Genomic DNA, 16,031 nt, shown 5'->3' with positions numbered 1-16,031 from the left:
GCTTGCATTCAGTCCCCTCCAAAAGCCTCTCTCCCGGCGAGGTCTGTCACAGTGACTATACCAATACTGTATGTGACAGCACCTTGGCCTGGTAATGGGCTGTTTGGGCAACTAAACACTGAATTATGGGAAGTAGGGAGGGGTGTACATGGGTGTCTCATTCCTGGAAATACTGGGATTTTTACAAGGCTTGAGCAGCAGTTTGGGGCAAAAAGACAGCAAGCGGAGGCTAAAGCAGACATTTTTGGGTTAGACCCCTTTCACACTGGAGCGTTGGGGCTGTTGGCGGTAAAGCACCGCTATTTTTAGCGGCGCTTTACCGCCGTTTTTGCGAGAGTTTTCGCCCGCTAGCGGGGCAGTTTTAACGGCGAAAAAGGGTTAAAAGGACTCGCAAAGTGCCGGCGGTTCTGCAGCAGTGTATACACCGCTCCAAAGATGCTGCTAGCAGGACTTTTTTTTAGCATCCTGCCAGCGCACCGCTCCAGCGAGAAAGCACTTCGGCTTTCACACTGGAGAGACAGGAGAGGCACTATGCAAGTGCTATTTTTAGTGCTGTAGCGCCTGTAAAGCGCCTCAGTGTGAAAGAGGTCTTACTGTTATGTGTCTATTTGTTAGTCTGCCTTCTGTGGACAGCATTCAGGGTGACTTAAAATTAACTTTATAATGAGACAGACATTACATTTTCACTGATCAAAGCTGTAACTTATAATTAGTTAAAGCGTAACTCCACTTTTGTTGAGAAAAAAAACATTCCCCCGGGTGATCTATTTACATTGCAAGGATTATAACAAACTTTGTTGCAGATTCCTACCTTTTTGTTATTCTGAAGAAATCCCTGTTTGTTTCTCTGTGCTCCTTTGCTGAGTGAGTCTAATGGCAGTGGTTTCATAATTCTCAACAAGCTGTGGCAGCTGCAGAGCACTAATGAGGAAATCTGCTGGGCCTGCATCCCTTTAGACGTGTTCCTATTGGAAGTATCTCACCAAGAATGACATTTTTGTTCCAGAGGATGCCAGAAATCTGACTTGCATTTTAGTGCAGACTTCTGGGAAAATCAGTGAGCCAATCACATAAGCAGGAAATGATGTTTCTGGGGGTGGCCAGTACACATTCTGTGTACAGAACAGTTCCAGGTAGCCATACTGCATTGCATTTTCAGAAAATTACAGCAGCTGCAGATTGAAAAGAAAAGGTAATTTTTAATGACATTCAATAACAAAATTATTTGTGTCACAATTGTATACGCTATATTTTTTCTTTATTTGCTAATTTTTTTCCCCACGAAGTTAGAGTTACCCTTTAACTGCATGCCGACCAGCCACCACAGTTGTACTGTGGCAACATGGCTCGGCTGCGCGAATCACCGTCATGTTACGTCTGTAACATAGACGGCCACTAGGGGGCACGTGGGCTCCCCTGTTCTCCCACAGAGCCGATGCGAGTGCCCGGCGGTTGCGATCACCGCTGGGCTCCCGCGATCACTCAGGGCACACCGAGAACCAGATCTGTGTGTGTAAACACACAGTTTCCAGTTCTCTGTGGGGAGAACAGACAGATCGTCTGTTCATACAGAGTATGAATAACGATCTGTTATCTCCCGTGCACAGTCCCACCCCCCCCCCCTTCAGTTAGAACACACACTAGGACACACTTAACCCCTTCACTGCCCCCTAGTGGTTAACCCCTTCACTGCCAATGACATTTTTACAGTAATCAATGCAATTTTATAGCATTAATCGCTGTAAAAATGCCAATGGTCCCAAAAATGTGTCAAAATTGTCCGTGTCCGCCATAATGTCGCAGTCCTGATAAAAATTGCAGATCGCCGCCATTACTAGTAAAAAAAAATTAATAAAAAAAAAGCCATAAATCTATCCCCTATTTTGTAGACGCTATAACTTTTGCTCAAACCAATGAATATACGCTTATTGCGATTTTTTTTTTTTTTTTTACCAAAAATATGTAGAAAAATACATATTGGCTTAAACTGAGGGAAAAAAAAACGGAAAATTCCTATCAAAATACTTACCGTAATTTTCCTTTCCTGATGGACTCCATGGCAGCAACGTGTGGGTTAAGTCCCGCCTCCACTACCCTATAGGACACTACTCCCATAAATCTTTGCTCCCTGCCCATGGCCGTGTTCGATGACTAGCCTACTCCAGCCATTTGGGAGGGAACTCCTGCTGCCATGGAGTCCATCAGGAAAGGAAAATTACGGTAAGTATTTTGATAGGAATTTTCCGTTTTCCTGACAGACTCCATGGCAGCAACGTGTGGGAAATAACTTGCCATACACACCCGGGTGGGCATAAATGCTGAACAAAAAGATTTATTTAACACTGTCCACTGACAGCACTTTTAAGCCAAAATCAACAGAAGATAAAGTCGCTGGTTCAACGCAATAATGAGACATAAAAGTATGAATAGTTGACCAGGAGGCTGCCTTGCAGATAACTTCAGGTGCCACATGACGTGAAGCCGCCCAGGAAGTAGAAAGACTTCTTGTGGAATGCGCTGTAACCGCCACAGGAGGAGCCAAGCCCTTCTCTCTGTAAACCCATTGGATAGCCTGAACAATCCACGCTGCGATGGATCTGACGGAAGCTCTGAGACCCCTGCTCTTCCCGTGAAACAGGACAAAGAGGTAGTCCGTTTGTCGAAAGGAAGCTGTAGCCTCCAAGTATTGCTTCAAGATAACTCCCATGTCGAGGGGATGTGTCTCCAGACTTCCAGCAGAATTAAAAGTAGGGAGTGTGATATCCTGATTTTCGTGGAAGACTGAAGTGACCTTGGGATTTGATCCTAGCATCGGAATAAGGACCACTCCATCTGGGAAAAAAGTGAGAAAGGGCTCCTTTGATCCTAAAGACTGGATTTCAGAGACTCTTTTAGCCGAGGAAATGGCTATCAAAAAGGAAGTCTTGAGGGTGAGATCTTTAACCGAAAGAGACTTGTCCAGCTGAGAGAAGAAGTCAAGGACTAGTGGTAGATCCCATTTAGGGAATCTAGGTTTCCTCTGAGGTCTGAGCCTAACTGCTCACTTGAAGAATTGTTGAACCAAGGGATGTTTAGCCCATGATATTCCAGAAAAGGCTGAAATTGCAGAGACTTGCACACGGAGAGCGCTCACTGATAAAGGAACATCTAGTCCAGATTGTAAGAAACTTAAGACATCCTGAACTGTCAGATTACAGTCAGAGTTGGACCCTGAGGACATGTAGTTTGTAAATCTAGCCCAGATTCTTTCATATACTTGATTGGTACTTCTCCTCGCACTCATAAGAGTAGGGATAACCTGTTTGGGACATCCAAGAGCTTCTAACCTTCCCCTCTCAAAAACCAGACCCTCAGGTGCAGATGAGCTGGGCAAGGATGTAGTTTCGAGCCTTGGGATAGAAGGTCGGGTCTGAGGGGTAAAGGAATTGGATCCTTGACACTGAGAAGCATTAGCAGGGGGAACCAGGGTCTGTTGGGCCAGTAAGGTATTATGGCTACCACTTCTACTGCTGCTGACCTGAGTCTCCGCAGAAACTGAAGAATGATGGGGGTTGGAGGAAAGGTATAAGCTCTGCGGAACCACCATCGCTCCGTCAGGGCGTTCACCCCATAAGCCTGAGGATCCCGGAACCTCGAATAATATCTCTTTTTTCTTGTTGCAAGGGGAGGCGAATAAGTCGATTTCTGGAGAGATTCCTAAGGTCAGAATCCAACTGAATACTTCCTCGTTGAGGGACCATTCGTTGTTGTCTAGACGAACTCGAGACAGGAAGTCTGCCTGAACATTCTGCATCCCTGGTACGTATGTTGCTGTTAAATTGACCAGGTTCTTCTGAGCCCAAGTCATAATTGGCTCTACCTCCTGAAGTAAGGACAGACTCCGAGTACCTCCTTGTCTCCTTATGTACGCCACAGCTGTCGTATTGTCTAACCTGAGACGGACCGAGGTTCCGGAAAGCAGGTGACGAAAAGCTAGTAGCGCCTTGAATGCTGCCCTCAATTCCAGAATGTTCGACACCGTTCTTCTGGAGGGAAAATCCCAAGTACCCTGTGCCACTTCTGTCAGACAGTGGGTGCCCTAGCCCTTGTTGCTGGCATCCGTTGTTACTGTTATCCACGAGATGGGAAGAATGGAATGACAATTGTAAAGATTTTCCCGCTGGAGCCACCAGGGCAGGGAGCTCCTCATTGAAGAGGTGACACGAATGAGCTGAGTCTTGCTGCCTGACCACTGGTGAAGAAACCCTTTTTTGGAAGGGTCTCATCCTGCATTGAGCCCACTTCACCATTGGAATCGTAGCCACCATAGTGCCGATGATCCTCAGACACTGGAGAGCCTGGAGATGGGAGGCTGAAATGGCCGGACGAATTCTGTCCCGAATTATTGAAACTTTCTCCTCGGGGAGCGAAATGGTGCCTTTCACTGTATCGAAAAGGGCTCCTAGGAATACGAGAGTTTGAGATGGTATTAACGGACTCTTCTCTAGGTTCAGGATCCAACCGAATTCCTGGAGGGTGGACATAACCTGACTCTTGTGCATTAATAATCGATCTCTGTTTTTAGTAGTAGAAGATCGTCCAGGTAATGATGGAGACGGATCCCCTTGGTCCTCAAGAGGGCCACTACTGCTAACAATACCTTCTAAAAGACACGGGGAGATGTCGATAGCCCGAATGGTAGGCATGTGAACTGTAGATGCAATTTGCCCAAGGAGAAGCGAACGAATTGCTGAAAATCTTCTGCCACAGGGACATGAAAATACACGTCCTTTAGATCTATAGAGATCATCCAATCTCCTGATTGGACCGACTGCTGGATTGTTGACAGTGTCTCCATCTTGAACCTTTCTTTTTTGATAAACCGATTCAGATGGGTAAGGTCTATGACAGGTCTCCAAGATCCGTTTTTCTTTTGGACCATAAAGAGAGGAGAGTAAATTCCCATACCTCTTTGTTCGTCTGGGACGGGAACGGCAGCGCCTTAAACCAATAAAGATTTCACGTAGGTTAGAAGAATCACCCTTTTTTCTTCTGAGGCCGGAAGGGAGGTGGGAACACACCTGAGTCTGGGAGATCCGCTGAAAGTCCAGGTATGACCTGCAGTGACCGTCCTGACGGTCCAGAAGTCCTGGATTGAGGCCGCCCAGACGTGCCGAAAACGCAGGAGACGAGCTCCCACTTGGCCTGTCTGAGCGGGCCCAATCTCAAAAAGACTTGGTCGGCTCTCTTTCCCCTGTCGAACTGCTCTTAGCAGCTTTTTTGAAGGATGACTGCCTTGACTTCCATGTCCTGGAGAATTCACGGCCCGGCCTGTAGTTACGGGCCTCCCTGGCTCGTTCCTGGTATTGTTTTTTAGAAAAAAATTTCCTCTGGTTTTGCAAACGGCGATCCTGAGGAAGGAATCCCGACTTCCCCCCAGTGGCTCGGATTATGGCAGAATCCAATTTGTTGCCGAAGAGGGAAGACCCATCAAAAGGAATTCGGCACCAGACCTGCTTAGAGGCTGTATCGAAGCCAAAGGGCTCGTTTGGCCGTAACTGCAGATAGCATGACCCGAGCCACCAGCCGGATGATATCAATCGATGCCTCCCCCAGAAAAGCGGATGCTAGCCGTAACTCCTGGATAGGAGAGCTCTTTGCAGCTTCATCCGAAATGCTCTTGAGAGTATCATCCACACTGTCCGACCAGACTTCCATCGCCTTGGACATTGCGGCCAGAGCCAAAGCTGGCTTATAGGCCATACCAGCCGTGAGGTAGACTCTCTTTAGGTCAGAGTCAATCCGCCTATCTAAGGCATCTTTAAAAGAAACCGTATCCTCTAAGGGGAGTGTAACATGTTTTACTAGCCTCATCACAGCTGCGTCCACCAGAGGGGCCGACTCCAAATGCTTGACTTCATCTTCCTTGAAGGGGTATAGCTTAAGAATTTTTGAAAGCAAAGAATTCTTTTTCTCCACCTTGCCCCATTCATCCGTAATGACCTCACCAAGTTCGGCGAGAAATGGAAAGTTGAGACGTTCCTTCTTTAGTTGCTTAAAATACTTTCTTTGTTTAGAAGGAGAGGCCACAGGATCCTCCCAATTCAAAGCCTCTCTAATAGCTTTTACCAAGGGGGAGACTAAAGCAAAGTCAAACCCCACACCGGCAGTATCTTCCTCGGACTCACTGTCCGATGCCGCAACTGAAGGATGACTTGGTAGAGACGACTCCCAGGTGTCCTGAACTTGTGAGTCCCTTACTGGCGACTGTGGAGACTCTGCTTGAGGGACGGGGGTCTGGCTAGACCCGATACCTTTAAGAGACTCTTTAACAGCCCTTTCGACCAGGGAATTGAGCTGCTGGTCCGTGCTCCCTCTCTCATTGGAAGCCTTGGAAAAACAAAGATCACAAAGAGATCTTCCAGGAGGTACTTGTGATCTACATCCCCAGCAAACGCTAGCAGCTGAACGGCTGGAGTGAGCCTTGGAGGAGCGAGACCGATCCTCGCTACGGCGCCCAGATCTTGAGGGTGAGCCGTGGTGTTTAGATTTGGAAGAAGAACGCTGGTGATGCGATTTTGAAGAGTCGCTTCCCCTGTGAGAGCTGTGTCGCTGTTCTGACCTGGATGGGCTGCATAAAGGAAATACAAGGAACAAAAAGATACAGATAAAGGTAATCTAGGACGACCAAGACAGGTTCTCCCCCCCCCCCGCCCTCTGCCGCCCCCCCGGCCCGCAATACCTTTGGTGAGAGGGCTGGCCACAAACAGGCGGTGGAGAGTCCATATCTCTAGATGCCTCCATCAGAGCTGTAACAATAGTCAAAATGAAGCCAGATGTAGGAAGGAATTTACCCCACCAGCCACAGAGAGCCACCTACCAGGATAATAATCACTAGGGACTAGGGGAAGTCGTCGCAATAGCCCACAAGCATTCCCAAGGCTTGTAGGCTATTCCCGTTTAAATAAGGCGCCTCTGTGACATCATCGCCGCAGCGAGCGCGGCGCTAGTGCGCATGCGCGATTAGCGTCATTTTGCCGCTACCGCGCATGCGCGAACCAAGCCTCGCTCTCACGCCGTACTCGCGCATGCGCAGTACGGCCGAGCGGGCGAAAACAAAAGTAAACGGCGGCTGGAACGCAGAGGAACCAGCCGCCATGCTTAGCTACAACAAAATCAGGAAATAAAACACAGAAGTTATGGATGACAAAAAGATAAACAAATACTGCTGCCATGAAGAGAAAGCCATAATCTTACCACCCCCACACGATCATCACCAAGGCCGAAGGTAAGAAGATCACTGACTTCTCGTGGGCAAACAAGGTCACCTGCTAGTTAGCTGGGCTATTAGACCAATGCGCAGCCTGCCTGCCAGTGGCTAGGTTCCTGGCTTCCTCCAGCGCTTCTTCCAGTGCCCGCTCCATACCCCGCTAATAGCTAGGGCTTAACGGAGTCTAGCGTCATTCCAGTCCCAAGTCGCTACTCGGCCATCAGAGCGTGGAAATGTGTGGGAGTAAATCTTCAGGTAGAAGACCAATCTAGGTCCTACGGAGGAGGACAAAAAAAGAACACGGCCATGGGCAGGGAGCAAAGATTTATGGGAGTAGTGTCCTATAGGGTAGTGGAGGCGGGACTTAACCCACACGTTGCTGCCATGGAGTCTGTCAGGAAATGTTTATATATTTTTGGGCAATATTTATTATAGCAAAAAGTAAAAAATATTGCGTTTTTTTTCAGAATTGTTGCTCTTTTTTTGTTTATAGCACAAAAAATAAAAACCACAGAGGAGATCAAATACCACCAAAAGAAAGCTCTATGGGGAAAAAAGGACATCAATTTTGTTTGGGAGCAACATCGCATGACCACGTAATTGTCAGTTAAAGCGACGCAGTGCTGAATCGCAAAAAGTGCTCTGGTCTTTGGCCAGCCAAATGGTCCAGGGCTGAAGTGGTTAATTGATGCATGACTAAGAGCTCCATACCTGGTGACAGGCTCTCTTTAAAAGCATGCTAAGTGAAGTCAGAAATTCTTAATGCAGAATTCCTTTAAGGTGGGGGGTCAGCAATTGGTTGATTATGCAAAGTGTAGATTGTGATGTTGAGGTGCCACCAGTCCTTGACTCCACCCACAGCCCTTGAGACCTTGGATCACAGCAGCAAAAGGCATTGCAGAGTCAAGGGAAGTACTAGGCTTCTCCTCGGCTCTGACACAGCCAAGTGTAGACCTGGGAAGATTCCCCTCGGGGACGCTGCAACAGAGGTCTGTGAGTTCATTTCAGGAAATGAGGGAGGCTATTTTAGCTTAGAGGAAATATTTGTACTGGAAGAGTGGTATTTTTTTTAGTAAGGGGAGATGTGTGTTATGTTCTACTGACCCCTGCACTCTGTAACTTATTCCAGACATCTGCACTCTGAGTTACTCCTGATCCCTGCACTATTCACTGCACATTACTAACCTCTGCACTCTGCATATACGAACTACTAACCTCTGCACTCTTTACTACATACTACTAACCACTGCACTGTGAATTACTTACTCATGATTGCTGAGTGCTGCGTCATTTACTCCTGACCTCTGCACCCAGTGTTACTACTGACCACTTACTCCTGACCCCTGCAATGTACATTACATACTACTGGCCACTGTACACTGCATTAGTTACTCCTTACCCCTGCACTCTGTGTTACATACTACTGACCTCTGCATTCTGTATTACTTACTACTACTAACCTCTGAAATCTGCGCTACTTACTACTGAATTCTGCATGTTGTGGTATTTACTCCTGACCTCTGCATTTTGCATCAGATACTACTGACCTTTGAACTCTGTGCTACTTACTCCTTACTCTGTGTTACATACTGCTGACCTCTGAACTGTGTGTTACTCCTAAACCCTGCAATCTGTTTCTTACTCCTGACCCCTGCACTGTGTTACATACTACTGGCCTCTGGACTCTGCCTTACATAGTGCTGACTTCTACACTCTGCCTTACTAACTCTGGACCCCTGCACTCTGTGCTACATACTACTGACCACTGAATTCTGCATTGCTTAATCCTGACCCCTGCAGTCTGCTTTACTTACTACTGACCCCTGCATTGTGTGAAATATACTACAGACCTTTGTACTCTGCTCACTATGAACACTGCGTTATGTACTCCTGACCCCTTCACACTGTTACTACTGACCACTTACTACTCACCCCTAAATTCTGTATTAAGCCAGACATAGACAGTTCAAATATTGTTCGGTTGAGCAAGAACCGACCAAGATTCAAACCATGTATGGATAGGCTGAATGTACTTGAGTTGACCAATCAATCAACTTGGGTACAACCAGCCTGTCGGGTTTTACATGCGATCATTTCTAGCGACTGTTAAAGCGCTAGTAATAATCACTGTGTTCTCCTGGTGGGGATGGCTTCCCGCCGCCCATCCACTCTGCAAATGCAGTTGCTCCAGAGATTTGTAAATGAGGTAAAGCTTCACTTTGCAAAGAATACTCAATCACATTCAAGGAAAAAAAAACAGCATTTTTTCTTGCACATGATTGGGTGATGGAAGTCAGCAGAGCTTCTGCTCATTTACTAAGCCCTGGAGCAACTGCACTTGCAAAGTACACAGTCTATTTGCATTTAGTAAATCAATCCCAATGGCTCTGTGGAGGGATTCCCCCATCAACACACTCAGGGGTTGATTTACTAAAGGGAAATTAAAAAAAAAAAAGAAAGCTTGCTGCACCCTGGTCATCTTGGATCTCTCCAAGTGGCGTCTCTATGGGGGTGCGGACCACACACAGGTGACACCCGCCAGAGGGGTGACACCTCTCCTGTGTCCACTCCAGCCCCAGGCAGGTCAGGATACCTGGCTGGGATGAGCCACCATATTTCTGGAGTCCAATACCCATTCATCCCTATGTAGCAGGTGCCACTATGCCTGGTATTCCCCTCCCCACTCAAGCCGTGGGGAGTGTACACAGCCATCACTGCATGGGGAAAAGAGCAGCTGTCAGTTTTTTCTTACCCTGCTTGGCCCCCCTCTCGCACTGTCAGCAGCGCTGGACATGAGAAGGCGGCCAGCTCTGTGTAGCCCGGCCTGCTGATGCTTGTTCCTGATTGGTCAAGAAGAGGACCAATCACAAGAGGGGAGCACCATGGGACATGTAGTCCCAGCGATATATATAGGAGAGAACTTCAGCCCCCCCCTGCATGCTGGCTGAACTGAGAGGGAGAAGGGCAAGCCTGAAGCCAGGAAAGGAGAAAGGATCAGAGTTACTGATCTGGGGAGAGACCACAAGGCAGCCAGAGAGAGACAACGAGAAGCAGGAGACAAGGCTCTTACCCCTTGCCTGGTGGGTGAGACATCAGGGCCTGAGCAAGGTGATGACCATTCCTACCAGCAAGCTCCACAGTCAGACCTGGGTCAACTGTCGCAGACACCCCATCCGTTGCGTGGACATTTGGGGCACTGCGAAGCACATCTATACAGGCATCACTGGATCCCTGGGTCATCAGGTTGCCAGTTGGGCATTCTTCAAGAGCCTGTTCCAGGACATCCCATTCCTTTGAGCTTTGGTATCTTTAGGATTGGTGAGCAGGCGGAAGCCCACCCTGTGTACACCCCACAAAGACACTGCTTGCCTTTCATGCCTGAGGTCATAGGTTCTTTTAGGGCCTAGCAGGCTAATATTGTTTAACTAAAATTGTGATTTCTCTGCTTTGCACGTTCTTCTGAATATTTACCCAGTGTAAGAGTTTACCACTGAAAGATACATGTTTAAGTCATTCGTGTTCTTATTTGCTTTAAAAAACTCTAGTAAAATATTGGTTTCCTTTGATACAGTCTGGTGTCTTTTGCATTTGTGATTGCAGTGATTTTGTTTAACCAAGTGTGCCAGAGGGCCTGAGGTTGTTTTTGGGGTTAAGACACAGAAAAGAGAACCCAAACATACCAAGGGGCTCCTTCTGGGGTGGCACTACACCTATAGGGAGAGTCAGAAAGATGGCGGCCCCCGTCAAGTGGGGACAGGAGGTGGAGACTCAGGATCAAAGTGTTTGTGGAGAGGATGGGATGAAAATTTCCGCTGCTTGGGTGCTGAAGATTGGAGAGAAGACCAGAGAGAGAGAGAGAGAGACAACAGGTCGGTGTATGTCCTGTGTACTTCCCCCTCTACCACCAGGGGGAGACATCCATCCCCTGCACCCCTCTAACATCATTGAGACATTGGACATTTCAAACTTCCTCTACTGCAGCCCTACATAGCAACATGGTACATTACATTCATCACCCCCCCCCCCCCCCCACATAGTGACATGGTACAATCTATTCATAGTCCCCCTACATACTGATATGGTACATTCCATCAACCCCCCCCCCCCCTCACATACTGACATGGTACATTCTATCTATCACCCCCAAATACTAACAAGGAACAATCCATTCATCACCCTCCCTACACACTGACATGGTATATTTAATCAACCAGACATGGTACATTCCATGCCGAGCCCGACAATACTATGTTGTACAGCACCAGGTGACACCAACCCTAGTGACGCCACTGATCTCTCCCATGTTGTTCAGGTAGATCTCTGTCTCTCCAGGGTTGCCTACTGCTTTAAGACCACATAAAAATCTGCCTAATTTCCATTACAGGGTAATATACAGACAGTTGTGGACAGACCTCCATAACAAAAAAGAAGTTTGAGCACTTGTCATTGGCCACACTTCTGTAAATAAAAACATAACCACCAAAAACACTAGATACACACCTTGTGTTATTTTTTAACGGCCCTGCCCTACAATACTGTGCAACTACAAGTTTCTGTCAATAACTTTACTGGCTTATTTCCACGTCTTCTAAATACAATGTGCTATAATCTGTAAGTATTAATAGGTATAGCATAATATTAACAAGTCCACAGGCACTCGGCTACTCGCCAAAATCCCAGCAAAGTACAGTCCAGCAAAATCAAACAAATACAACCCTGACGTACTAATAGAAAAACAACAATATAAGTCACACAGCATAGCAATGTTATCAAAATCTTTATCAGTCACAGAGTTAAAGACATGAAATGTACACCGGGATGTTTCCTGTAAAATCACAATGCTAGGCAAGTATCCATACATACTTCTGATTTGTTCATGCATTCATGTGCTGCAAGGGTTAACGCCTCTCCCTGAAGCGATCCTGTCATTTGGGTACAAGATGTCACAGTGCGATGCGGGGACCAGGCAGCCTTCGTGGGTCTCGCAACGCCTGATATGTGTGCCCAACCCTGCAGAGTCGAGCAGCACCCAGCAGTACTGGAAAGTATATGTGATGCTGGCACAGCTCTTCAGATGCCTAATGCACAGTAAACAGCTGTAATGTGAAGAAATGACTGTGCGGTTCTCTGAGCTATTGTGAGAGTGCTGCCAGTGACATCAAAACAGAATGGGATGGATGCAATCCCTTTTATGTGTGTGCAGGCACTATTGTACAGCAAAAGACTGCCTCCTGCTCTGTTATCTGCAACAGGCATGGGAAAGCAGCAAGTGATGAGGGGCTACAAATCCCAGCATACCTTCCAGCTGCCCTGGCTATGGAGATACTACCTTCATTCGTAGACCTTTGGAGGCCTGGGGTGTGGTTTAGAATAAATGTGGGTGTGATGAACGGTTCAGGACAGGGCTTAGTTCTTTTCCTTTTCTGGATGTTACAGCTGGCCGTATTTACTGTTTATATCCCTGCAATGACCATCCAGAGTTCACTGAAAATGGCAGCTGGAGAATTAAAGGAAATCTGGCTTGTAACACATACATTTAGATATATGATAAAAGAAGGGAACATTCAAAACAATGTTGATTTGATAGATGCTAAAGAGTTAAACCACCTGTCAGTTTCTTATATCTCCTATTATTATTATACAGGATTTATATAGCGCCAACAGTTTGCGCAGCATAAGAGCAGACATGACTGAGGGACCTTCAGAGTGTAGAGGCTCCAATTATCTATAAAACATAAACACTTGACCAATCCCTCCTTCCAAAATGACCAGACGACTCATTTTATTTGGAGTCGAATAGCCATAGCAGCCTTTTATTACAAACCATTAAATACAACATTCACAAGAAAAGAAGTTTAATGCATATAATTCAGTCAATGCATAACAAATAAACCAACCTCAGCTTATGCCCGGTCTAAGGTCTTTGAAGTCCTATATACTCACAATTAAACGGTTGTATCTGCCACCCAATCAAAGGCCCCCAGCCGCAACTACACTGACTCAGAGACAATTAACCACTGATGTTCTACCAGATACAACCTAATTAATACCCTGATGTTACCAACGTATTGCTAGGAAGGTACACCCATACCTCAGATGGGCCCAACCCACAATTTTCCACTGATATTTAACCAGCACCACCTTCAAAATCCCAATAGACCCCCTGCCTGCTGCTATGACAAGAAAATAAAAGGACCAAGAAATTGAATGGCAAGCTAACATAAAACCCACTACAAATACCCCAGCGCCTTGAGAAAATAGGAGGTTCCCCCAAACCAAAACAAACAAGGGAGGGAGGGTGGGAAAAGACTGTCTGATGCTGTGATGAGCTCTGACTGAGCTCAGCTTATGCCGGTTTAAGGTCTCTGAAACCTTTTATACTCACGATTAAACGGATGTATCTGCCACCCAGTCAAAGGCCCCTAGCCGCAACTACACCGGCTCAAGGACAATTAACCACTTACGTACTACCAGATACAACCTAATTAATACCCTGATGTTACCACCGTATTGTTAGGAAGGGACACCCAGACCTCAAATGGGCCCAAACAGACAATTTCCCACAATTATTTAACTAGCACCACCTTCAAGGACCCAATAGACCCTCTGCCTGCTGTTATGACAAGAAAATAAGGACTAAGGTCTTAGAGAGCCTATATATGCACAATTAACCGGTTGTATCTGTCACCCAATCAAAGGCCCCCAGCCACAATGACACCGGCTCAAGGGCAATTAACCACTTACATACTACCGGATACAATCTGATTAATACCCCGATGTTACCACCGTATTGTTAGGAAGGGACACTCATACCTCAGATGGGCCCAACCCACTATTTTCCACAGTTAGGAAGGGACACCTATACCTCAGATGGGCCCAACCCACAATTATTTAACTAGCACCACCTTCACAGACCCAATAAACCCCCTGCCTGCTGCTATGACAAGAAAATAAGGACTAAGGTCTTAGAGAGCCTATATACTCACGATTAACCGTTTGTATCTGTCACCCAATCAAAGGCCCCCCAGACACAACTACACCGGCTCAGGGACAATTATCCACTTATGTACTACCAGATACAGTCTAGTTAATACCCTGATGTTACCAATGTATTGCTAGGAAGGGACACCCATACCTCAGATGGGCCCAACCCGCAAATTTTCCACTGATATTTAACCAGCGCCGCCTTCAAAAACCAAATAGACCCCCTGCCTGCTGCTATGACAAGAAAATAAAAGGACCAAGAAACTGAATGGCAAGCTAACATAAAACCCAAAAACCCACTACAAATACCCCAGCGCCTTCAGAAAGTAGGAGGCTCCCCCAAACCAAAACAAACACGGGAGGGAGGGTGGGAAAAGACTGCCTGATGCTGTGATGAGCTCTGACTGAGCTGTAACACGATCCCTCTGTTAGCAGAGTATTGAAATCATGCTGGAAGTTTGTTGCAGTAATACGGCTTATCAATGCATGTCTTTACAGAATGGAGAAACATGAACACAAGAAGAAGGAGCATCCAAGTACATAAGGAGAGGATAGACAAACATCCTGTTATACCATAGATAACATAACCATACACTATAATACTACACCGCCACCTGCTGTTTAGATAGGCATAATGCATATACAGTTTATAGTCAGTTTATAAACAACTTCTCTGTTGTACTTTTCCAACACCCCCCCTCCTCTCTACCCACTACAGGACACACCCTCTGCCTTGAACTCTTCAATCTGCTAAGCAGACTGCGGCATATCAAAATCACCTACTAATACCCCGCCTCTTCTGCAGGCCCCAGTCATGCTAGCCCTCCTCCTAGTTTCACTCAGCTCCAGGGCATGTACAGTCACAATACAATTCAATCCAGGAGGAATCAGAGGGCCCTATTGGTGAGATCTCTACGCTGAGCTCCCATCTCTGCAGACATATGAGCAGTCCTCACTCTCCCTAATGGATTTAATGTTTATGTATTGTGGAGAAGGCAACAGGAGATGATACTCTATATCACCAAAAGTATTGGGGCACCTACCTTTACACGCACATGAACTTTAATGGAACCCTGGTCTTAGTCCGTAGGGTTCAATATTGAGTTGGCCCACCCTTTCAGCTATAACAGCTTCAATTCTTCTGGGAAGGCTTTCCACAAGGTTTAGGAGTATGTCTATGGGAATGTTTGACCATTCTTCTAGAAGCGCATTTGTGAGGCACTGATGTGGACGAGAAGGCCTGGCTCGCAGTCTCCTCTCTAATTCATCCCAAAGGTATTCTATCAGGTTGAGGTCAGGGCTCTGTGCAGGCCAGTCAAGTTCCTCCACCTCAAACTTGCTCACCCATATCTTTATGGACCTTGCTTTGTGCACAGTCATGTTGGAACAGGAAGGGGCCATCCCCAAACTGTTCCCACAAAGTTGGGAGCATGAAGATGCCGATGCCAAGGTTGCCAGCTGGAAGGATTGGAAACTCTCTTCCAGGGAAAGGATTGACCTGATTAAAACTTACCTGATCCCGGTATTTCTGTATGTCAGCTTTGTCTGCGTTCTGCCAGTGTCTCTCTATGCAAGAATCTACAGCTGTTTCTTTCAACTTTTATGAGAGAACAGACTGAACCTCGTTAAGTGGTCTGTAACCTACCTTCCCAGGCAGATGGGTGGCCTAGGTATGGTCAACCCGGTGGTTTTCTTTTCTCTTAATTTTAAAGTTTTTGAAACATAATTTTGGTAATATGCTGGCAGAGGAACCACCTGGGTGGGTTGATATTTTTCAGTCATGGTTTAGGCCTTATCT

General features: G+C 46.6%; 1 protein-coding gene across 10 annotated transcripts in view; it reads right to left on the bottom strand.

The window, feature by feature from the left end:
* LOC141110959 (galactoside alpha-(1,2)-fucosyltransferase 2-like) overlaps positions 1-12,621 on the bottom strand; it is a 539,222-nt gene extending 526,601 nt beyond the window's left edge. For 5 of the 10 annotated variants that reach the window (XM_073602785.1, XM_073602782.1, XM_073602786.1 and 2 more), the window contains exons 1-2: positions 12,113-12,423; positions 812-1,172 (exon numbers count right to left, since the gene is read on the bottom strand). Coding sequence is in view for 1 of the 10 variants with exons in the window: in XM_073602798.1 (XP_073458899.1) it covers positions 812-949 (138 nt within the window). In the remaining 9 variants the exon portion in view is untranslated. Of the gene's footprint in view, positions 1-811; positions 1,173-12,112; positions 12,506-12,547 lie in introns of those variants that run through there. The other 5 variants (XM_073602792.1, XM_073602793.1, XM_073602783.1 and 2 more) reach the window with 4 other exon arrangements.
* Positions 12,622-16,031: the final 3,410 nt, after the last annotated feature.

The sequence above is a fragment of the Aquarana catesbeiana genome, linkage group LG10 (genome assembly GCF_042186555.1).
Source record: "Aquarana catesbeiana isolate 2022-GZ linkage group LG10, ASM4218655v1, whole genome shotgun sequence".
Taxonomy (NCBI): domain Eukaryota; kingdom Metazoa; phylum Chordata; class Amphibia; order Anura; family Ranidae; genus Aquarana; species Aquarana catesbeiana.
This window is presented reverse-complemented; position numbering and strand designations above follow the sequence as displayed.